General features: G+C 37.6%; 2 protein-coding genes across 6 annotated transcripts in view; one reads left to right on the top strand and one right to left on the bottom strand.

Annotated features, from left to right (window-relative positions):
- The window catches only part of LOC112974981 (collagen alpha-1(XXVIII) chain-like), a 44,254-nt gene that overhangs the window by 19,451 nt on the left and 1,233 nt on the right, over positions 1-23,570 (bottom strand). The window contains exons 2-19 of one of the 5 annotated variants that reach the window (XM_026084516.1): positions 22,020-22,407; positions 17,559-17,686; positions 16,423-16,595; positions 15,065-15,633; positions 13,406-13,426; positions 11,884-11,943; positions 10,610-10,663; positions 10,264-10,308; positions 9,273-9,299; positions 8,949-8,993; positions 8,240-8,284; positions 7,533-7,586; positions 6,059-6,127; positions 5,320-5,388; positions 3,449-3,517; positions 824-892; positions 322-390; positions 161-229 (exon numbers count right to left, since the gene is read on the bottom strand). In XM_026084516.1, the coding sequence (XP_025940301.1) occupies positions 161-229; positions 322-390; positions 824-892; positions 3,449-3,517; positions 5,320-5,388; positions 6,059-6,127; positions 7,533-7,586; positions 8,240-8,284; positions 8,949-8,993; positions 9,273-9,299; positions 10,264-10,308; positions 10,610-10,663; positions 11,884-11,943; positions 13,406-13,426; positions 15,065-15,633; positions 16,423-16,595; positions 17,559-17,686; positions 22,020-22,340 (1,956 nt within the window). In that variant the 5' untranslated portion in view covers positions 22,341-22,407. Of the gene's footprint in view, positions 1-160; positions 230-321; positions 391-823; positions 893-3,448; positions 3,518-5,319; positions 5,389-6,058; positions 6,128-7,532; positions 7,587-8,239; positions 8,285-8,948; positions 8,994-9,272; positions 9,300-10,263; positions 10,309-10,609; positions 10,664-11,883; positions 11,944-13,405; positions 13,427-15,064; positions 15,634-16,422; positions 16,596-17,558; positions 17,687-19,728; positions 19,960-22,019; positions 22,408-23,570 lie in introns of those variants that run through there. The other 4 variants (XM_026084517.1, XM_026084520.1, XM_026084518.1 and 1 more) reach the window with 4 other exon arrangements.
- LRP2 (LDL receptor related protein 2) overlaps positions 15,250-23,570 on the top strand; it is a 157,999-nt gene continuing 149,678 nt past the window's right edge. The window contains exons 1-3 of the mRNA XM_026084515.1: positions 15,250-15,340; positions 15,708-15,839; positions 18,874-18,964. The gene's annotated coding sequence lies outside the window, so the exon portion shown is untranslated. The remainder of the gene's footprint in view (positions 15,341-15,707; positions 15,840-18,873; positions 18,965-23,570) is intronic.

Genomic DNA, 23,570 nt, shown 5'->3' with positions numbered 1-23,570 from the left:
TAATAACACTAATAAAGGAAGTAATTTCCTGCAGCTAAGTCAATATTTAGATTTGTCTTCAGCACTTTAACAAGCATAATCATGAGACAGATCATTTCTTAACCAGGAAACATAACAGTAAAAACAGTATGGTAGCTTTTACTTCAGAAAATTCCCTAACCTTTGGTCCAGGTAGTCCCTGTCCCGGTAGCCCCCTAGAACCGGGTGGTCCTTTTGGGCCCTCCACTCCCTGAAATGATTATTTAAGTAATGATTAAAAATAAAATACTCTCCATTATTACACATTTAACTGTGGAGAACAGGGGGAAATGAAAACTCTACCTTCTCTCCTTGAATTCCAATGCCAGGTAGTCCAATTGGCCCAGGTAAACCAGGAGGGCCGAATTCACCCTGGTAAACAAAATACAATTGCTTAGTTGTATAAAGATACAGAAACAATCTGGGACAGCTCCTATATTAGTATATGTTGACTTAACCTCTCCTGAAGTCAGTGGAGCTGATGTTCTGACCTTATATCTTTCATTTATGCATTTATTCCCTGCTGGTTCAGTTGTTGCAAACAACTGCTAGTCTCTTTTTCCCATCTAAACCTTAACATTCCCACAGAATCAGCTGCTTTTTGTGACATTTTCTATTTTAATATGAAGAGATGTTAGAATAGGTTGAACAATTTATAATCTATAAATCTCTCCACAAAATACCTTATTGTCCAGGGCCTATTGTGGRTGCCTTGCCTCATTACATCTTTTGTAGTCAATATCAGCCCTTGTAGTATGTAGGTTTATTGGCACTCTGTTAATCCTCTGGCATATTAACTACTTACCTTTTCACCTTTTATGCTGATGCCTGGAAGTCCACGAGGGCCTTTTGGCCCATCGAAACCACGATCTCCCTATATGAAAAAATAATATGGTGTTAATTATATAAAAACACAGCTATTCTCTCTGAAGCAACTAGAGAGACTATTTGCTTTGTCATGAAGAAAACCAAAACCAGAAGAACAAGAAAGCAGTGCCTGGATCTATTTTCCAGTATACCAAAGAGGTCGTCTTTTCAAATGAGTTTGCTCTGCAGTTTGATATTGCTAACAAAAGAAAGCTGAACAAGATTCTTTTTATCTTTCTGCCCACTTCAAGTGCCTTAGATCCAGACCTGCTTCCCCTCAGATCAATGGCAAAACCACAACTAATTTAAATGTGAGCAGGGCTGAATTCTGAGACTCACTGAAAGCTGAGTTCTGCTCAGTAGTCCCATGGGTTAATCTCATTAAAGTATGGCGATCAGGATCTGGCTCTCACTAGGAGCTTTGCCAGAATAAAGCCTGGGCCAAACTATACTGTTGTAAAAGTGTATTTGTAAATGTCATTGTCTTTCTAAATGTTTGTTCAGAAAAACAGTGGTCTTGGGGAAGATGCAGGTTACTGATAAGGAAAAAAATATTGGCCTTTCTTGTACTGCTCTTAGCAAAGCATGTAGAGACAGATAGTTTGCTTGTGTAAATTGTCACAGAGTCACCCAATTCAATAAAGCTATGCCCCAGATGGGGTTTTTATCTCCCTAGTAACTAATTCCCTCATTTTACCTTTGACTGAATACATCATGTGGCTTTCTGTTTAAAATAGCATTTCTTACTCCTGATGCTGCAGAATAGCTGCTTTCCTTTTCCTTTTTACTGACCTCTGAGCTTCTAGCAAAAACCACTGTACTAAAAGAAAGCAACTGTACAATTTGTTTTAAATTAACAAGTCACCTCCTTAAATATGTGAGAGACCTGACATACTTGGCAGCCATATGTAGGATTAGATATACATATAGACTCTGTTGATACATGTTTGGCTTCAGGTCAGATTTGGCAGTAAAAAGCAGTGCATTTTTTGTAGAATCAAGTGTTCCAATACTGCTGGCAGAATTCCACTTCGATTAATTTATTTTACCTATCTCAGCTGCTCAATACTTTGAGTTAGATTATATATTCTTCCATATATGATCCCACTGTACAGTGTTGCTGTGCATTACTTACTAGCTGTCATGTTTCTTCCCACATGTATTGGGATTTCAGTGGCAATGGAGTTATTTCTAAATGCATTTTCTTTAAATCTTTTGTTTTGTTTTTATGGATGAGATGTTTTAAGCAAATACAAACCATCAACAATGATGTTAGATAACTTACATAATTCATCCTAAAATATATACCGGATGCTTGAAGTGATCATGTTGCTCGCAGCATTTAAATTTAAACCCAGCTGACTGCAGTATTGTGCAAAGCAAAAATCCTAAGATTTTTAGTAAAGGGATTATTGGTGACTGTATCTGTGAAACAATTTTTTATTGCTTTCCCAACCAAAATTGCCTTGATGTATGCATAAGAATGAATGCACTCATTGCACAGATGTGTGGGAGAGAGAAACTCATTAGTTCCTTTAATTCTATCCCACAGTAAGCCAGTTCTATGTCTGGGGCTGTGTGTTTGGTAACATTTTCAAAACTCTGTTAAAATGGAAGAATTCACCACATACAGCCAGGGTGTAAGTGTTAAGAAGCCTGCTAGGAGGCTTTTGTGCAGTTTAGTGATTTTTACTACTTCAGGATCATTTTTTAAATAGTAAACACCCAGTGGASTTCCCAGTGAGACAGTTAAGAATTAAATTCCCTTTGAAACATTGATAATGAAGAAAAAGCTACATAGAAGGCCATGGAGAAAATCCGTTTCAGGGCAGACACTAGAAATTAGGACTCTTGCTAAATCTCATGTCTAGATTATTGTGTCACTAATGCYATTTATCTGTTTAGCTCATGTACATGCTATGTCACTTTGTTATTGTAACCAAAGGTCAAAGTCACAGCTCAGCCCAGGAGTTGGTTTTCAGCAGGCAGCAAAAGGAGCTAGTGGGTCCATCCATCTAGGTGTGAGTGCTACTATCATTACTTTCCACTGTACCTGGAAATTAGTAACGTAACAGTAACTTCCTTTTCCCACAAACTGAATTCAGCCTTTTGCTAAACTGCATAAACCAGTGGCCAAGATATTTATGAAGCTTAGAAGCCTGTCTTGAATGAGATCAAAGATACCTGTGTAAAAGCATTTAGAAAACAACAATGAAAAAGACACATTTTTCACCAGAGGAATCACTTTTGTAATTGTTTGTGTAAAGTCAGATGCTAGAGGCTGTTTTAAAATTAAAGCTGGAATTCTTTCCAGGCTTATGTTCTGCAAATCAAGTGTCAGAGGAGTTAAATATTGGCTTTACAGGCACCAAAGACTAGCTCTGCCTAGAGGTCATGTTTGGACCAACTGATTTCCATGAAATTATACTGGATTAATTGATGCTAAATTTTAGTATTAATTTATAAGGTAGTTTCTCAGATTCACTTRTCTGTTATGGACTTGTTTTGATATGCACTCATTTAATGGTGACACTCTGGTCTTAGATCCCTTCTACTGCTGTACCTTTGCTCCTGGAAGCCCTTCTCCTGGTGAACCTCTTTCTCCTTGAACACCTTGTGGTCCTTGAGGTCCCTGTTAACATAAGTTTAAAATGGCCTAGAATATATATTAATCATTCAAATCAACAGCAACATATTCTGTGTCATTGTTGGTTTAAAGCATGTCTCTGAGGTGTGTAGTTATAACCTGTTAAAAATAACACAGTAATACGATATTCATAGTGAATCAATGAAGAACATTCTGGCCTGCAGCTATAACAAGGCATACAAAATTGCTTTTCTGGTTACTTATGAATCACAGATTATAYAGTTTAAATTCCCTTCCTTTATACTTTTTAAATCTTCACTCCCTAAACTCTGCTTCAGTTTACAAATTGTTACTAATTTTTATTAATATATCAGTATAATCATGAGAGATAAGGAGAAGCAGATTAAAGGCCATGCAGAATAGTACTGAAGAAGATCTAGCTGTAGAGAGATTTGACTGTAATTGAAGAGAGTAATGGCATGCCTTTCTCTTTTCAAAAGCACAACTGATAGGAGCACAAGGGAATTCAGACAACCCAAACTCTGCATTAAAGGCAGGTCCAAAACATGTGCATATTGAGCCTGCTTCACAGTGGTCTCCTGCATCTGTTTGTTTCTCAGCTCTGTTCCTTGAGATTGCACACACATCACAGAATGGCAGTAGATTTCACCCTGTAGAGCCTAAGTATGCTTGCAAATGGTCCTTTACACAGCTTTAGAATTATACTCTATTCTTAGGTAAAGGTAACAGCACTGGAYTCAACCATAAAAAGAAAACTTCTTTGAAACAAATACACTTTTAAAGTAAATTAAAAAAAATTGCTAATAAATTCTTTAAATTCAGAATCTCTTGATATGACAGTACAGCTTTTGTGGCTAAACAAAGATGCACATCGCAGGCACTTCTTTCCCCACGAAGTGGCTCTTTTGTCTATGCTGTTATTCATAAGACTTGGGAAGCACCACTGCCCCATTTGAATGGCTGTCACCACTGGTCTAATTAGTAATGCTCTTTTCTTTGCGAGTCCTTCAATAAGAAGAACTCATTCCTCTCTAGTAGCGTTTTCAAACAGGATTGAGACCAGTCATTTCTGCCACCAAACCATCTTTCTGTTTTTTTATGGAAGAACCTCTTTTGATTATTACAGATCTTTTCTTGGCAGTGGTGAAAAGCTACCTGTGAAGAAACTGGAGAGAATTCCCCTCATGGTTGCACTAGGGCTCTTTTGTCCAATTTAAGAGAATTCAGTCTGCTGTATTATAGGTAACTCACCAAAAGGTGCTGACTGGCACTTTGAAAAAAGGAACCATAATATTGGCATACTGGTCTTCTGAATTATCTCTAATATGTCGAGTAACTGTCAGGAGGAGGAAGGTAATACTGCTCAAATTATATCATCTGGGACCACTTACACAACCTGAATGTCTTCAGGGAGGTTGTTTAACTATGACTGTTCGTAATGTTACAATGGTTGAAATGGAATCTCTCCCTCAAGCGTATGCTGATGCAAATGCTCTAAGGGTACTGAAAAGCAGTCAACTAAGAAGTTAGAAGTTGTGGTTTTGAATATGTCAGGGGACAGATTTATTTATATATTTATTAGATTTTGCATAAGATGCCAATTTTCATAGCAAGTTTGGAGACTAAGATACTTAGAAAATATAAGGATTTGGAAATGTTCCCGATTCGTTGGGGAAAATGAAAGTCAGATTACTTTGTATATATGAGAATGAGAATTAGTGGAAGGAAGAAAATAAATGGTATCATTTAACTCATATATTCCCTTTTAACGGGGAGGTTTTTCTGTCTGCCCACTTTCCCCCTCACAGATTAACAAAAAGACATACCAGAAGTCCTGGCTCACCAACACCGGGTGGGCCAACAGGGCCTGGTCTTCCTGTCAAGCCGGTGTCACCCTTCAAACAAAGATGTGTTTTGAAAATTCCTGATTTAGGTTTTTGTATGTGTGCAGCATGTAACAATGCATCAAACATCCTTTGCTTGGAATATTTAATGTATGAGAATACAGGAATAGTGGAGAAAATCCTAGTATCCTCAGACTCATGCAGCACACAAGACCCAACAGACACTGAACTGGTGCCATTTCACAGCATTAGGGGACAGCATCATTTCTATTTTTGAGATAAGATAATGTTGAATCTAAAGGGTTAATTATTCTCAGTATATTCAAAGTACATGATATTCCAGTTATTGCCCTCTTCCGAGAAATCAGCATTTCCCTCATAGCATTTGTTTTCTTTATGCCAGTAATCCAAGCCAACAAGCATGTTTTTCATGGGACAATTTTTGTTTAAGACAATGTATGTATTTATATTCAGCCATACACTGCTTGGATTGAGTTATGTCAACTGTAAAAACTATGGTAAAAAAGTGCTTTAAAGTATATAGTTTAAAATGTACTTTTTTCAGTTTTGACCAACATCCAAAATACCTTTCCAGTATCATAAAAACAGCATTTTGAGTATTGAAGTTTCTCATGTACCATCAAGTATATTATCTCAGCTGCCTCAGTATTTGTTCTTATCCTAAAATACATATAATATAGAAGATGACAGCTGCTTGTACCTTTGGGCCTGGCAGTCCTATTCCAGTCTCTCCAGGCAAGCCAGGTGGCCCAGGGAGACCTCTTTCACCCTTTCCAAAAAATAAAAAAAGAAACAAATCTGCTTATAAATTGGTGTTTAGCAAAATCAGTTTAACTTGCTTTGTTGAAAAAGAATAGATTTTGAAGTTCATTTTTTGTATATCCTGAATATTTCAGCCCACTGGAATTGTCTTACACAGCACTTCATCTGTTGCTTCTTTCAGTGCTTCAAAATTCCCTTTATTAAGAGCACAGATATTTCCCATACAAAGTAATACCAGATAAAAAAGGAAAAATTTCTTGTTTCWTGTGACATACGACAGGTTTTCACACTCAATTGCTGTAGCCTATTCCTCACTGTTGGTCAGTAGGCTCTCATACACTCTAAATACAGTGCAACAGCACCAAAAGAGATAATGTCTTTCACAAATTAGAGGCAAACCAAGGTATCATCTAAAATTAGTATTGTATTTTGCATTAACAATTAATGCAATAGTTGATTTTAAAATAAGTAGTAGCATTCATTTGCGAAGTTTTCTCAACAACAGTATTCCTTTTGGTAGCTGAAGAACCCATTGGCCTTAGCTGAATTATTCAGTTTCAGGTTTTTTCTGAGAAGCAAAATGTAATTGTGCTCTCTTAATGAAGTTAACAGTTCCCATAATTGTCTATAATACCCAGTATATCCAGTGATGTTTGCATTTCCTATTAAGCTAATACTATAGAGAGAGAAGGCAGCATAGAAACTTGTGTGCACACAGAATCAAGTCATCTCCATTGGTATACCTAGAATTTAGAGTGGTATAAATGAGAAGTAAACCCAGCAAAGCTTAAGGATTTATTAAATGTAAGTCATATGTTTTACTAACCAAAAAAACCCSCTGATGTTTACAAAGGAGACATGATCTTGCAGTAAAGCATTGGGTGATTTCTGCAGCCCACTTTTAGAGGGCCCATTGCAAGACTATGTCCTGAATTGCATTCCTCCTGGTGACTTTTAGATATCTTTGGCTGAGCATGAGTAAACAGTGGAACCACTGATTTTCAGCCCTAGGATTCTTCTAGAGAATGTATGGTTTCAAGAGAAGAGTTTATGTTTGAGATACCAAGCAGAATTTTTGCTTGGCACTTTGGGAAAAAATCATTTTAAATTGAAAACTGAACAAATATGATACTACAATGCTGCTAAATAATATTCTATGATGGTGCCATATTTTAAGTGTTTATGAAAGAAGAATGGAGTAAGATTTGGACCTGAATCCAAATACCACGAGCAAATGAGTAACTTTCTTAGGAGTCTCTTAGGATACAAAGAGTCTATGATTTGCTAGCAATGTAACATTCAGCTACATCCCCTAGGAGAAGAGTATGGAGTATTAAAAAAAGCATTATTGTTGGGAAGCTATATTCATGCCTTTTAACATTAAAAAGGAAGAGAAATAATGCAGTTCTTGCCTTCGATCCTTGCAGGCCTTCAGGCCCCATTTCTCCAATTTGTCCTTGTGGACCCTATTAAAACAGAAGTGGTTTTAATGAGACTTTTTCAAGTTTCAGAACAATGGCAGTTTGAAAAGTGATCTCTAATTTGCTGTAGTCTACGTGAAAATTTGAATTACAAACAATTCTAAACATTATTCAAGCTCTGCTTTCAGATGACTGCATAGATCCAGCTACTCAGCTTCAGCTGGAGCTAGGTCTGATCATCAGGAAAGATGATTTGGCTCTCCCTTTATTTGAATACAATAAAAGGTAATGTAGAGTCAAGATTTACCAAAACATCTCTGAGGGGCTAAGTTTCTTGGCCTCCCATCAGAATATTGGGATGGAAAGAGAGTAGAGGAAAATACTTCCATGTACTTCTGTGAGATAACAAAAGAAGATAGTTAAACACTGTGAATGGGAAATGAGTGATTTTGTTTTTAACTGAACTGTATTTGCTGTGATCTTTGAGACTGAATGAATTATAAGAAGGATTTAATTGTCCAGACTCCAAATTCTTGTTAATGTTGCAGTTTAGGAAGGTATGTTTTGGATGCCTTGAATTCACTGGCTTAAGAACTATATGAAAGTTGTGATCTGATACGACTTCAGAGCTTTAAACCCCAGGAAACCAGATACAGTTGGAGTGGTTTGGGTTTTTGTTTGTTTGTTTTTGTTTTTACCTGTAGCCCTCTTGTTCCTTGGGGGCCAACTGGTCCTTCAGGACCCTGAAAGGTAAGTGGGGGGGGGAAAAAAAAAAGGGTACATGTATGTGTATTTAAATGTGGTCAAAACCACTTATTATCTTTTTACCGTGGGATGTTATTTAGATATCTTTATGCTAAAATAAAATTAAACAAAAGAAACAAAAAACAAGAGAAATACAGCAGTCAACAAGTTCTGAATAAATTTTTTTAAAATGGACTGTGGTAATCAAAATGTAGAGTAAGAATGAACAGAGTTAAATGTCAAGGACTGATACTCCAGGATTAAATTCTATATTTGTTTCATTTAAAATATTCACAGCAATTATATACCAAATCTTGATGATTGCTGTTAGAAACCTTCATTTCATTTTCACTGCTCATTCCCTCTGCTCACTACTTGGAGACTTCTCCTGCTTCTAATAAAGTCAGCTAGAGTTTTGCCATTGTTGTAAATAGGCTTAGGCCTTAAGAGAAATCCCATTAAAATATAGAAGGAGCTGAGAAAGTTACTGAAAATGGTATCCTTGCTCACTTCATTTTTTAAAACTGTGAGCTGTTATCTCCTTTAGCCTGAGAAATAATATTTACCTTAAATCTATCACTATGATTATTATTCAGGCAAGTGTAGTTTTTCTGTATTTTAAACAGTGTTTCCTGAAAGCATAACAACTTTGTGGCTACTTACTCTGTCTCCTTTTATGCCTGGGATTCCACATTCACCTCTTTCACCCTAAAAGAAACAGTAATAAATATTTATGAGATATATTGAGTATTTCATCTCTATTCATTAGGTGCTTTCGTTGAAACATGTGATCTAAATGATGTACTGTAGCTATGGTGGTGTAAGTTCATTGGGGAAGGGACCTATCTTCAGTTAGAGCTTGTATAGCACTGGGTAAGATGATGTCGTGGTTCATCACTAGCATTCACTAGGTGTATGGCAATAGACATAATAATAATAATAACAAAACATCAATATGTAAGCAGAAGTTTTGACTAAAAGTAGTACCTTCTGTCCTTTATATCCAGATTTCCCCTRGGAAAACAAAAAAGCAAAGCAGGTTGTAAGGATATATCACCCTGATCTAAGCATGTGAGTATTGATGCTATTAAACAAAATGTAATTCCATACTCTTCAGAAAAACAGCATTTCAAGTTCTACTGAACAGTTAGGTAGAAAACTGGATTCTGATAAACATGGCAGTATGACCATAAATACTACAGCTACTGGCCATGATAAATGCTGTTACATGTGCAAACAAATCTTATGGAAGTATCATTTTAGACTGGGATTTTGATTATGTAACGCAGATCAACTACAGTTAATATTTCTGTCTTAGTGGGGAGTATACTAAAATAAGGTGTCAGGAAAAAAAGATGACTAATTAACTAAAAAGGATGTACTGACTGAAAAGGATATACTGAATGAATAAGAAAAAATGGAGTAGAATGATTAATATGCAAATGAATCCAGAATCAGGCACTAAAAGGCTGATTCTACAGTTCTCTCCTACATGTATTCCATTCAACTGTGTCTTTACTATTACACACTGGACCCTGAAGTTCAGGATGGGATTATAAACTTTGCTTCTGATGAGGAAACATGATGCTGCTTTGCAGATAAAGTCTCTATTTGCCAAGTGAAAAATTTAAACTGACCCACAGAAAGGCAGGCAGTGTCAGCTACTGAATTGTTCTTAGACTATCATATCAGACCTTCCCCAGTTTTTAGATGGTCTGTGTATTATCAGAGAGTACTTTTTAGATCATGCTTACAAGTAGGAATTACTCCCTTTCTTTAAGCAATGATAATGTTTTCAGTTCTTCTAGTGTTAATCATTACCTGGTAAACCAGAATTGAAACAAAAATACTTTGCTATTATAAAGTGGGTTTTTTTTTTGAAAACATGGTGTTTTTCCTTAAAGTAAATGAACACTGCTGATTGAAGAAAAAGAGGAAAGTTTTTTTTTGTCTGTTTTTTTTTTTTTTTTTTTTTTACCTCTATTCCATCTCTTCCTGGGATTCCATTAAGGCCTGGCTCCCCCTGTGAATAATCCAACATCAAAATCAGTCAAATTGGGAAGAGGTAGTGTTGTCCTTTTTATCTCTTTAGATATCTGAATGTAGTACAGGAAGCATACTAGCTCCATCTTTTTATACTTTAATGATTCTATATGGCAGATATAAGAATTCACTTTGTAAAGAATTTTTATCTTTACTACAGCAAAAAGGTGTAGATGAAACTTCAGAAATTCATAGATGCCCATACATGGGCACTATTAGGATAGTCTTTCTGTATTAATAAAGTACTGAATCTTTTTCCCAAATCTTAAAAATTATATCACCTTTGCTCCTTTCAGGCCTGGAGCTCCATCATCTCCAGTGCGACCCTTTTTACCCTAGAAATGGCAAAAAAAATTCTTATAAGATATGTTAGTCAGATAATTTTATTTGACAATATAGAGAGTATACTTTTTACATTTAGTTATTTGCTTTCTGTGGATTTATTTTTATTTTTTAAAAATCTCTGTAATTACCGTAACCTTGAAATAGAATTTCTGGGAGCAACAGGACTAGCTGAGATAGACAACCAGTTTTCTCTTTATCTTTGTTATTAAAATAAGAGTTACGGTCTGCTCTGAAGAAAAGAGATGAACAGATGTTTTTCTAGCTACCCAGGTTGTCAGATGCGTGTGGGGTTTTTTTTGAACTCTAAGGTGTGTGCTTCTGCATAAGAGATACTTGCATTCTCCAAGTAAAGACATCTAATTATAATCTAAATAAAACTACTGTGTGCACACAAATGGCTGCATGTTCAATTAAATTAAAATGTGCTTTATTGTGCAGAGTGAGACAAGTGTGTATATCTGTTTAGAGCAGGTCAAACATGAGAATGGGCATATCCGCAGGGTTCTGTTTCAAACTCTGACACTGTCCCTCCCATGTTGCACAAGCAAGGTCTGTAAGGTGCAGCGGTGTCCTAGTTTAATATTAGGAATACAATATCAGGCCATTCAAMTCCAAGAGTTCTTTATGAAACAAACTCTGCAGTTTAGATCACCATGCCTTCTATGAAGCAATCCTTTAGATTTGCTATGGGGTAGTAGTTTAAGACTCTTCTRAAAGAAAACAGCCTATTTTACCCACTTTACACATTCTTTCTTGCCCTAATTSGCTATTCCTAATGTCCCACCCTTTCACTCTCTCTTGCCTTCAGAGAGCATTTCAGATATTAATGCTTCTGAGTTGGAGCTAGTTAGATCCATCTGGTCTGGTTGTCTGATTGTAACAGGTGAATTACTGTTTCACACAGGGAAGTTGCTCCTTCCTGCCCTTTAAACTGCCATGACTAAAGGGAGGGCCTCAGCAGATCACAAATCACACTGKTTTTTTTTCAGAGGGAATGTCTCATGGCAATATCAGTTCTCTCTGTGCGTTTCCTATTGACCTGCCATTTCTATGCAATGTAGCTACTGAGGAATATGTACTGAAGCTTTAACTTTTGTTTCTCCAGATTTAGGTTCAGGTAATTTCCTAAAAAGTGTCAATGAAATAAATCTTGATTTATACTGTATATCAATCATCAATAAAATGAAAAAGAGAAGTGACAGCTACTCACAGCAGGGCCAGGAAGACCTCTTTCCCCTTTCTCACAGTTACATGTGGCAGCCTGCGGGCACTTTGAATGAAAATAGTTCAAATCAGCACATTTTAATGGAAGAGAAAGAAAATATCAATATTGCTTTTAAGTTCCTGTAGAGCTACTCCAAATACATCATGGGAATGTCACGAAGTCAGTTATGTTTACGCATTTTACAGAAATCTTTTTAGTGTCAATTTACCACTTATCAGGAATGTGGCCTCCTACACTCCATCCGAAAATCCATATCATACCTACTCCTGAAACTTCAGTCATCTTGATAATGGTTTTACCTCCAAACTCCTCACCAAGTCAGTTTATTGTATGCTGTGTGTCTGTGATTGTAGAATACTGATCCTACTACTAGTCACTGTAAAGATAACCAGAACAATGGGGTAAGAAAGACATCTTATATCCTTATTCTATTTTATTCCACTGCATKCATGATAGATCATAGCCTACCCCTAGCATGATCTATAAACAAAAGATGTTATGCATGTATACTTTTATCTAGTTAATGCTATTCATTATAGTAGTTTCTAATCTTTCTCTCTTATCTATACAGTCATGTGGCCCAATCAGACATCATGATTGTGTATAGTTATGCTATTTTACTAGGATTTTTTTGAAACTTTAAAACCACTGCTTAATAGAAAGACTGTACAGGCTCTGGGGTTGTTTCTGGAGGAAGAATGGGGAATGTTGCTTTTATTTTTGGTTATATTCTTTAGTAAATCTCCACTCAGCTGGAAGACTTCTGGAAATGAAGAGTTTAAACATCACTGTGTACCTGAATGTCCCAATTACTGGTAATGTGTCTTGAACATTGTATTACTTCAGGATTTATTTTGACAGAGAAAAATCAACATGCCAGTAGAAATGAGTGAAAAAATCAAAATGGTTCAGTTCTGCAGACATTTATACTGAGTAGTAGTTTCCTTGAGCTGTTCATCAGAATGGCCTCTACCTGAGGTGATCATACTTTAAGTAGGACTGAGATCTCTAAAAGAAAAGTAATCTTTCTTCCCCCAAAATGGCAGCCAGACCTAAAATGCCTGCAGTAAGGGTGACACATTGTGGAGAATCTGGAAGGTGTGGAACTTTGTTCCAGTTTCTCCCTTTTTTCGGCTCTTTTATGTAAGAGGAGCATTAAAGGCTAGAACTGCACCACATTCAGGTCAGTGGCTTGTTTTCTTGTCTTCTGGGTCTGTTGGATGACTTTGAGACATATCAGTAAATTCTTGATAACATGATTACTCACATTGTTCTTTTTCAGGTTCTTTTTCAGGAAAAGTAAATGAAATTAGAATAGCGAATTAAAGCTCTGTCCTGCAAATACAACAGCATGTAGTTTTACTTGTGGGGAATCCCATTGAATTGAATATATTACCAACTTCCTGAGCTATTGGTTTTCTTGAATTATGTTTCCATAGAATAGTCTAGTCTATGTCCATGAGACTATGTTAAGCAGTAGGTCTCTACCCCCCCTCCAAATACTTACCTCTTCCTCAACCAGATCTTCCTGTGAAGACAGATATTAAAAACAACATAAGAAACATAAGGTCAYGATCCAGTTCTACAGGAAGAATACTGAAAGGTTTTAAAATTATTTGTTTCAGCAGCTAGTTAATTAAATTCATAAATTAAAATACTAATTAACATTAAACTTTAATTTATGAAAAAAACTTCTACCAATCTTCCCCTTCTAAAAAATAATTTAAATCATTTCAATTCCTATTACAGATTGTTGATGACACAAGTCACAGACTCTCCTTGTCCAGCCACAATGAGATACATTTACAGTGATAAACAGACCTAAGACAACATAGGTGTATTGTTCCTATCTACCTAGCTAACTAAGAACAATACTTTTTCCAAAGTGCTGAATAATAGCAGCCCTCTACAAAGGGTGAATAATGCATACTCTACACTTAAGAAATATGAGCTTTTATGCATACTGTTAGGCAAACACAAAATGAGAACAGTGAAAACACTTCAGAAAAGGTTCAGCTTTGAGCATATTTCCTTTTGATCACATGAAGTAATTGCCATGGAGTTAGCTCCTACTGACACACCCACATGTAATACATTCTTCCTACCTTTCACAACTGGTGCAGCTTCTGACAGAACGTAAATGCTTTGATGATTGTATGCAATACATGTGTCTCTAATCCATTTAATTATGGCAGTTTACAAACAATTATTTAAACCAGATAGCAGCATCATTTTTAAAAGAAAGCACCTGGTGATAGCTGCTGGTTTAGAACAGGTGAAATAAAGGGTGCTTGGTTACTTGAGAGGTGGTTGTTGTGATATAGAAAGGAATAGTAATACCAGAGAAGATGGGAAGGCTGATAGGCAGCTAAACCAGTGTAGTGGGGCAGGCTGTCAAAGTGACAGGCAGACAGGACAGCCTGGTTGTGTACGTGCTCTCCTGTTTGAGATGGCTCAGGTGTCAGTTTCACTGCAAAAGCCTCCTGGTCACTGCTCCTGTTCTCTCTGTGCACGATCGGATCAGGACTTCGTCCACAACTTGTGGATCCACAATGGATTTATAGTAGCCTAGGCTAGGGGATGGCTCTATTTTCCCTGCTTGGCAGGGAAGGTTTTTTAAATCAAGTTCACATACTGAAAAGAGACACACAAAGCTTCCAGCTCAACTTACACGTTTCTTCYTCATTATGTGGTAGATTTTCCATAGCAATTTAAAGATGTCTGTGACCAAGTTCAGATTTAATCTAAATAGACACATGTCCTTTAAGGTATACAAATCTATTTTTACTTCTACAAGAGCTGCATCTTTTTTGGTACAAGTGCCAATATTGCCTTCCTTGCTTGCCACAGAAGGAAGCACTAGGGTGTTAAAAATTGCTTGTTCTTTTAAGAAAGGAGCTTTAAAATACCTTTCTTAAAGGAATAAAACAGATAAAAATAACTTCACAACAGATCTGAATCAAATTCAGTTCTCAGCTTTAATATTTTGGCTGGGAAGATCTGCATGGTGGAAAAGGGAGAGAAAAGAAACCTGTGCTTTAGCACAGTGGTTTTATTAATAAGTGGACTTCAGCACTTAATAGCATTAGCATTAAAAATATTGGGATTAAGGCAGTTTTTTACCTATATTCCTCTAAACCATTTCCAAACCTTTCTCCATACATACCATTTCTTTGAGAACTTTCTCCACAGCTCCTTCGTCCTGGAGGTTGAAAACAAACCTGGATGCTGGGACGCTGGCCAGGAGCCGGAGCTTGGCAGCATTGCCAACCTCCTCAGCCACTCTGGTCATTCCCATTGTGAAGAACACAATTCCTTGGTGTTTAGCATCAGCTGTAGCTGCAAAGATATCTGGGTTTCTTGGATGATCTACTCCGTCAGTGAAGAGCACAGTTACTTTCACGCTGCCTGGAGTCCCTTCAGTCATGTAGAGTTGTGTGAGGTTAGTTATAGCGTAAGTTGTGTAGGTGCCATGACCTATGTAGGTAATAGGAGCAACGTGGGATTTGAATGCTTCAGGACCTTTCCAGTCACGGAAAGCTTGTTCCATGAAAACAGTGCTGCTGTACTGGAGTAAGGCCATCCTCCAGCTGAGACTACGTCCAGAACTAAGCTGCAGACCTTTCATTCTGTCTACTGTTTCCAATACAAATTTTTTCTGTTGTTCGTGATTATAGTCCTTAGCACTTTCAGAGCTGTCCAGTAAAAAAGCAATTTCCAGAATGCAGTTGTCATCTAGAATAAATAGTTAGGTAAGTGAGTTGAGTGACTTTATACTAAATCTCCTTCTACCCTTATATGTATTTTAGGATTCAAAAGTGGGAGTCCAATGACTGAAGTTTTAGAAAACATCTGTGTGAATCTCTCCTGAAGGCAGAGCATATACAGGCTGAGGAACTTCCTCCAGAGCAGATGCCCCAGAGAATAAGAGACTCCTGAAGGTGAGATGTTTTCATGAAATACAGAATGTTGCAGTGGTATTTATACATTCATTCTGTCCTCTTGCCTGGTATTTCACTGAATATCCTACTAGGATGGGGACTGTGAAGGTGAGCGTAATCTACAGGAAGATGAGTCTTATTGAATAAGACACTAGAATAGGATTTGACAGAGCTAGATTTTGTCCCTGGCACTGACACTTACATCTAGTGATATATAAATTTCYAAGAGCAGGATCTGCACTTGTGTACATTGGAGAACATTATTTCTGAACTACTAATGATATTMCTTCTATACAAGTACAGGTATATGGGCTATTATTCTTGCAGTGACAATAACAGGTGACCAATCAAGAAAAAACTCCCACAAGTAATAAGACTCTTCTGAAATACACAGAGGGGGAGGAAGAGGAAGGGAGGAAAAAATAGAAGTGCAAAAATAAGGCAAGTGAAAATGTAGGATGAGGCAAGCCTTGCTGAATATAAGCAGTATCTTAGAGTGCAAGTTAGCCAGGTAGTCCAGAATCTGAATAAATGAATCAAGGGAAAAAAAAAATCAAACCTGTTTTAAAATAGAAATATTCACCTTGATCACTTGGGCTGGGATACTTTTCTACTGTATTTGACAGAATGTGTTTAGGTTTTGGTCTTCTCAATCCGTATCTTTTTCCTTCCTTGAGATTTTGTGCTGCTAAAAACTCATGGTGTTCAAGTATCCACAAAAGCCACCAGAATCTGAAGAACATTTTTTTTTGTTCCCTAAACAACACAAAATAGAATAATGCATGACTTTGCAGTACAAGGACAATAAAACATCAGTCAGTTTTGCTTCTTTGACAGGTTGTGTAATATGCTGTATTTTAAAATATAGTCCTTAAAAAAAAGCTGTTTTTATTTTGTTTTGGTAAGGGCTTCTCCAAAATATGTAATAAATAATAAACAGAGACATATTGGGGTGATTTTCAGGTATAGTGCCTATAGGTCTAGCACAGGACAGACTGGAGACAGACATTTTATAAATATTTTTGGTTCTCTCTTGCTGTCTGGCAGTGTTTGTACAACCAGCACTTCTCAGACAGCTTAACCATGGCTGTGCCCATGTGGAAGAAGCTGGATCCCAAGAGAAATTCCCAGAGGTGGTGTTTTTAAACTGCTTTGCCCACAGCTGGCTGGGAAAGAAGAAGGAAGCACAGAGGCAGACCTGAGTTTGTTTCCCTTGTTGTCCTCTACTCAAGAACTGAGGGATGTGTCTTCCCTCCGTGACAGTCCCTTATCCTTGGCTGTCCTACAGAGGGATGGTCATGGCTGAGTGTGCTGTCCATGAATACACCTGCTTTGTGACCCTGGGGATATGTAGGCACAGAGTACTCAGCTCAGGTTTGGCAGCTCCCTATAGACAGGACTTGTTCCTTTTGCAAGGACTGAACTAATTGTCCTGGGCTCCCAGGTACATCTGGAGCTCACGGGCTGCTCAGGTACCAACAAGTTCATCCTGTCCCACTTCTGTTTCACTCTCCTCTCCCTGCAAGCTGTTCCCAGGTAGACACAGCATGTAGCAAAAGGGCAGCTCAGTGGCAACAATAAACCTGCCACAACCATGCTCTCTGAACGTCTCTCGGAGAAGTGCCTAACACAGCTGTGTCTGCAGGGCTGCTTAGCTCCCGCTAGTTTAGGGCAGGATTTCTGGTGCCGTGGACACAGAGGGGACAGTGGAGTCCTTACCTCACTGCTCCGAAGCAAGAGACTCTGCGGAGATGCAGGATGCTGCCCTGGGCTCRCTGGCAGCAGAGCTGTCCTCCCTGTGCTGGCTGCTCTGTGAGGAAAGGAGGGAGAAGTGGGGCTGCAAGCTCCTGTGGGAATTGGTGTCAAGTGTCAGGAGGCACCAGCAGAGAGAGGCAAGGAAAAAGGGGAAGAACAGTGCTTCTCGCTCCCCCTTCTAGCTACCCACCCACTTGTCTCCTCCTCTCCAGACTACACACATGCATCCTGGGTTCACTTTCCCCATAGCCATCCCTACACATAAATTCCCATCCATATTGGCACACGCATACCACTGTCCTGTTCTCACCCCAAAACACCTTCCTACCCCCTGCCTGGTCATGTTCACTCTGCTCTCCCATCACCACCATACACCTTTCACCCCCATCCTTCTGCACATCCGTCATGATTTGGCAAGGCAGCTTTCAGTACTGGCTGTCATGTTTTCAACATTGTCAGAGCGGTCCATGTCTGTAGGATGCCTTTCAGACCTAAATGAATCTCCCCATAATGAGGGATTCCTGTTATCACTGCAGTAGAGAGATTTTTACTGTCCCATGTACTGGGCCAGTGGAAATTCCAGTTGCTGGTGGGATTGCCCAGGATGAAGAGGTCAAAGAAGAGAGACCAGTCAGAAAGCAGTACACAGTTTCTCCAGGACTAACTGTCACACCCGCGCCTTCAAAATTTGTAATTGTTAGAAGACAAGGATTCTGGCACACAGCATGGTAAAGATGGAAGAGGCTTGTTCCTGCTCCACAGCATATGAATAATTGCTATCCACATTTCCATTTTCCTTTTCTTTATAAGAATTCTGGAGGCAGAAGTCTATTCCTGTGGTGAGCTATCACACTAGAATGTGCTGCTAGCCATGAAATGGTAACAAGATTTGTGTGGTTAGGTTTGGGAGATTTCTTAAAGTATATGATGACTAGATTAATTCTATGCACTACCAGATAAGATACAAACAGCCTGATTTTTGCATGTGCTCAGTCCCAGAAGTTCCTCCACAGGTGAGTGATAGCCTAAACCTCTTAAACCAAAGATGCCATTGAAATCTAAGTTAGGTGGCTATGGATCCTGAGGGTGACCTCTACTATCAGTGATTGCAGCATGTCACCTAGTTTTTCAAACATCCTCAGCAAGCTTGCATTAGGAACAAGCATATTAAACAGATTTCCACAGAAACACATAATCATCATTCTCTGGACCCATCTTTTTCTGCCTGCATGCACTCAAAAAGGACCTGGTGCTAACTGCTGTCCTCCTTTCCTTCCAGCAGCTCAGGCTACTTCCCACATGACAGTCACAGCCAAGGAGACTGAGAGGGCTCTGGGAAAGGGAAGCAGCTACGGCTCCAAATTTAATAGGTGAGAGAGATTGTTATGAGACAAAGGGYTGCTGCATTTGCTATGGTTCTAACTCTGTTTTATAGTCTTCATCTTTACCAGTAATTAGTGCTAAATCGGTGAACTAGGATGGCTGAAGTGCACCTCTCCATACTGTGTGGCTGTTCCTCCTTACCTAAGCTAAAACCAGGTCAGATATAGCTATCTGTGCTACACAGTTATGCCTCAGAAAGAATATTGTTTCAAGGCTCAAGGTTGTAGGAGTGGATGATTATTTCTATTCAGTCACTTATTTTCCCATGCTTATACTGACATATGTAGATTTTGGTTAAGATGAGGAATGAAAACAAACTTTTTTGCCCTTTAGGGAATACAAATAATACGGTGTTTAACTGAAAGAGATATAATAAATCTCACATAGCCCCTAAATCTTACTGAGAAAAAAAGTAATTCTAGCAAGAAAAAGCATGTTTTACTATGATTGGGACTGTGTGCCTTTCAGAAGCAAAACATTGTCATCCTTTCATTTTCACTGCTAACTCCTACCTTAAAACATAGCTGGTAAATAATTTCTTAATTAAATAACTGTGTTGCTTGTATGCTTAGTAGCAAGTTCTTAGCTTCAGGGTATTTCCTTCTATTAATGAATGATGTTTACCCTTAAGGCAATTTTTTTTTTCGGCCAGGTGCAACTTTGAAAGCTTAGTGGGGCCTCCACATTTTTATAGCTGACTGCGTAGGATGCATGGTATTATTCTGTCCAGAATTCCAGGTGTGTGACATACCATACAGTACACTTCTAGACTTGCCGTCTTCTGAAGTTGTAGTGTTCTCRATACTTGCACTTTGCTTATGATGACAGTTCATCAAAACCTAAATGATGCCAATGTAATGCCAATGATGTTTCTGAGGTAACTCCTAAAAATAAAAGCTAACAGTAAGCTTTCTTGCCTCATTTACTACAAACTTTAACATAAATTAGCACCAAATGAGTATTTAACATTTTCATGGCATTTTACACTGTATATATTACACTGTATATTTATTTTTAAATGAAAGAAGTGTCTTAAAAGCTATTATTAGGAACATTCATGTTCTCATTTAAATGTTATAAAGTTACTGCTAGAATTTGATGAGCAACCAATCCAGTTATTTTTTGTAAAAAAAATAAAAAAAAGTTTCATATTTGAAAATGTTTCATATCTTGAAGAATCTATACTTTGGATGCTTAAGCATACAATTACATCTCTATTCCCCTAGTATTTAAACATATCTACATATCTTTGATATCTTTGGGAGATGACACTACACACTTGCATATTTTACTTAGTTGACTAAGTCGGGCCCAGCTACCTCAGCTCACATATACTTCCAACAAAATGGTAGTAGCTGGCATTAAGACTGGTAATCTCTGCAGGAGCTAAAGCTTGAAATGAATATAAAGGCTCTGTTACACTTGCACCCACTGAGGCTGAGGTCAGAGATATTATTGCTGCATATCCAGATCTTTTGAAAGATCATTACTGTTTGAAATCCAAGAGTTCTCAGCTTTCTGATCTCAGTATTTCAACCTGTGAAATGAGGCCTAACAGCTTTTTCAAAGAATAAGAGGTATATAAGGTATATTTAAAAACACAGCTAAATAGACTAGGGTCAATCAAATGAAATTCCTTATCATTTTAGAACTGGGAGGAGAAACACCATGAAGAAAGAGGCATTCTTTCCTCAAGTGTGTTTAAGTACTATTAAGAAAGGAAACCAAAGTGATATTACACTTTGTTGCTGCCATTACCACTGTATAGTTGGTGGAAGCTTCAGAGCTCCATGAGGTTGCAAGGCCACTTTGAAGGAATACTGAAGGAAGAACTGGAGCTTGGAGATGCCAGTTGCTGTTGGCTATAGTGACTTGTGGCAGCAGCAGCCCTCACTACCACTTCCCATTGGGCAGAAGTAGCAGCGAACTTGACTCTTCAACACTTATTTTCCTGGCTATCTGTCCTTYGTCTGTCCCACCCATCTGTCTGTGTGTACATCTCTTACAGATTGCTCTGGCTCTGTGACTGCTTAATCCACAGGTTAGCAAAATTCAGTACATTTTTGAGAAACCCTGGGTCATTTTTGTTAAACTGGATTACCTATGTCTTCTAGCTGGGCATCACATCATTAGAATCTGACAGTACGCTGACTGGTCCTTCATCAGCTGCCCAACAAATCTGCAATAGGACTGCAGTCAGGAGTAGACTCGAGCCAGTATAGCTGGCAAAATACCACCTGCATGTTTCCACATGCTAAAGAAATAATCTACAGTCAGGGATGCTGGGTTTGGGGAGCAGTATGAAGCAGACAGAACATGCCTCTGCTTTTCCTCTGCTCTGATAGTAGTTTTTAGTCCTRTAGAGCTTGATGTAATGCCTCTGAAACGTGTTTCCATTTTTTTTGCCACCTCAATGTGAATAATGCACATATCTTCTCTACTGTGAACTGTTAAAAATACCTACATTTCACAAAATCTTCTTCTAGTGTTTCATTGCCTCAGGATAGTCTTGACCATTTAACCTGTATGTATCATGCTGTAATGGTATTTCAACAGCATTTGTATCATGCAATACATGTAAGTACATGACCAAAGTGCCCAGAGAATAAAAAAGAAAGCCACATGACTCAGACTAAGGAAATAATGACAGTATACAATTTACAATATTTTGAATCCTGATATTAAAGAGCAATGTTATAAAGAATGTGATTCACAGTCCCATAGGTTGTATTACATCTGTGAATTTTAGGAAAAAGAATTGATGAAATACTCAAAGTAATTGAATGAGAAAATTAAAAAAATCAAAACTAACTTCACTGAAGATTATGTATGAAGAAGGATAAAATGGAAACCTGTATTTTACCTTTTGACTGCAAAGTATACTTTAGGCTGAATAGTCAGCTGAGTACAGTAAGTCTTGAGAAACTGTCTTTTATTTGCCAACTGTTGTGGCTGGAGCTTTTAAATTTTTAAATGTGGACATATGTTCTGTGACAAAAGCTGATTGTTCTGTATGAAAAATGATGTCTTAATGGTGCATACCTGTACCAACCTATCATGAGCTCTTGGCCTAAGTGAAGTTAGTGGCAGAACTCCCAGTGATTCCAGTAAGGCCAGGATTTTATCCTTGCTTTTTGGTACAAATCTTGAGTGTGAAGTCTGAAAAAGCTGATCAAAGCATATCAGCTTTATTTTATTTTCATCTAAACATAATGTCACAGAAAACGCTGCAAGCAAGGTCTTGATGTCAAAAAGTTGCTCTTTGTGGAAGTCCCAGCAGATTTTAATGACTCCCAGCAGATTTTTTGCGACCAGAGTGGTAAACATGGCCTTCTCATCTGCAGTATGAACCTTGCTCTCCATTTCCTCCTTTTTTAGTATTGCTCTTCTATAACATTTTGCAGGAAGTATAGCCAGACAACTTAAAACTCTGAGGAGGGATAAAAGAGACAAGACTGTCTCAGTACTTTCCCATTGTATCTCTATACAGCACACCCAAAAGGTCACTCCGAGCATTTTGGTGGTAAGTAAACTTTCRTAATAGGCTTGGGTGTAATACCAATGTTACTAGCTTTTGTTTTGCTTTGAAGATATTACTTTTTTTAATTATAGTAATTTTCCTTTGATTTTTAGTTTCCCTCAGTAAGAGATATTTTCTACCTTAGGATCTCAGTATGTAAACGCACGTATACATGAATAACAATCATTTTCAAAAGTATTTGTGGCATTCAGCCTAACGAGTATAAAAGATTATAAATAAAACAATACAAATACATTTTTAAGGTACTGAGTATATGACTGAACATTTGATAAAAGATACTGAATATTTAACTAGATCAAGAATACTCTTAAAATGAAAGCTAAATGAAATCTTAAGGATTTGATTTGCTATGTTGGCACCAACAAAAAAAGTACTTGGACAAGTATTTATTTTGAATTTGCAGTTGCATCCTAGTTACTTCTCATTGTAAAGTATGTTTTGCAAAACTATTTTCTTCCACCTGCCTTAAATTCAACAGCATCATAACTGTAATTAGCAATACCAGGCTCTTCTTACACTATTTTAATATAGTCATTACATTTTTAGGAGTGGAAGCCCGTGTATAATGATAGACTTGCAATAAAAASCAGGTACTTTAATCCCACCTAACACATTTGGAGAAGATGTTGTCTGACAGTTGGAAAAGGAATTAGACTTTGCTGGAAGTATATTTAGCAAGTTAAAGCATGTTGCTGTGCATTGTACACAATATTTTGCAAATGAAAACAATAAAGATAGGGCAGAAAAGATCAAGTTCCATACAGTTCTAAAGTTGTAATCCTTTTAATATCGGGAATAGATTTTGTCTTTCACATAGGTGATATTTTATAGTGTTATAACAAGACAAACATTTATCTTATGAGCAATGATGCATTTTTGCCAGTATAACTCTAAATTTGCATAAAAGTCAGAACTTCCATCTTTGACATATGGATTTTTTTAAGTGTTTAAAAACTATGCATTGAGCTCACAGCAGTAATCTTGCTGGTAAACTAGATCTCAGGATCCTGAGTGCACTAATAGGCCTTACTGGCCCTGAGCAGCGTCACCTG

The sequence above is a fragment of the Apteryx rowi genome, unplaced genomic scaffold (assembly GCF_003343035.1).
Source record: "Apteryx rowi isolate R43461 unplaced genomic scaffold, aptRow1 scaffold_645, whole genome shotgun sequence".
In the NCBI taxonomy this organism is placed as follows: Eukaryota; Metazoa; Chordata; class Aves; order Apterygiformes; family Apterygidae; genus Apteryx; species Apteryx rowi.
This window is presented reverse-complemented; position numbering and strand designations above follow the sequence as displayed.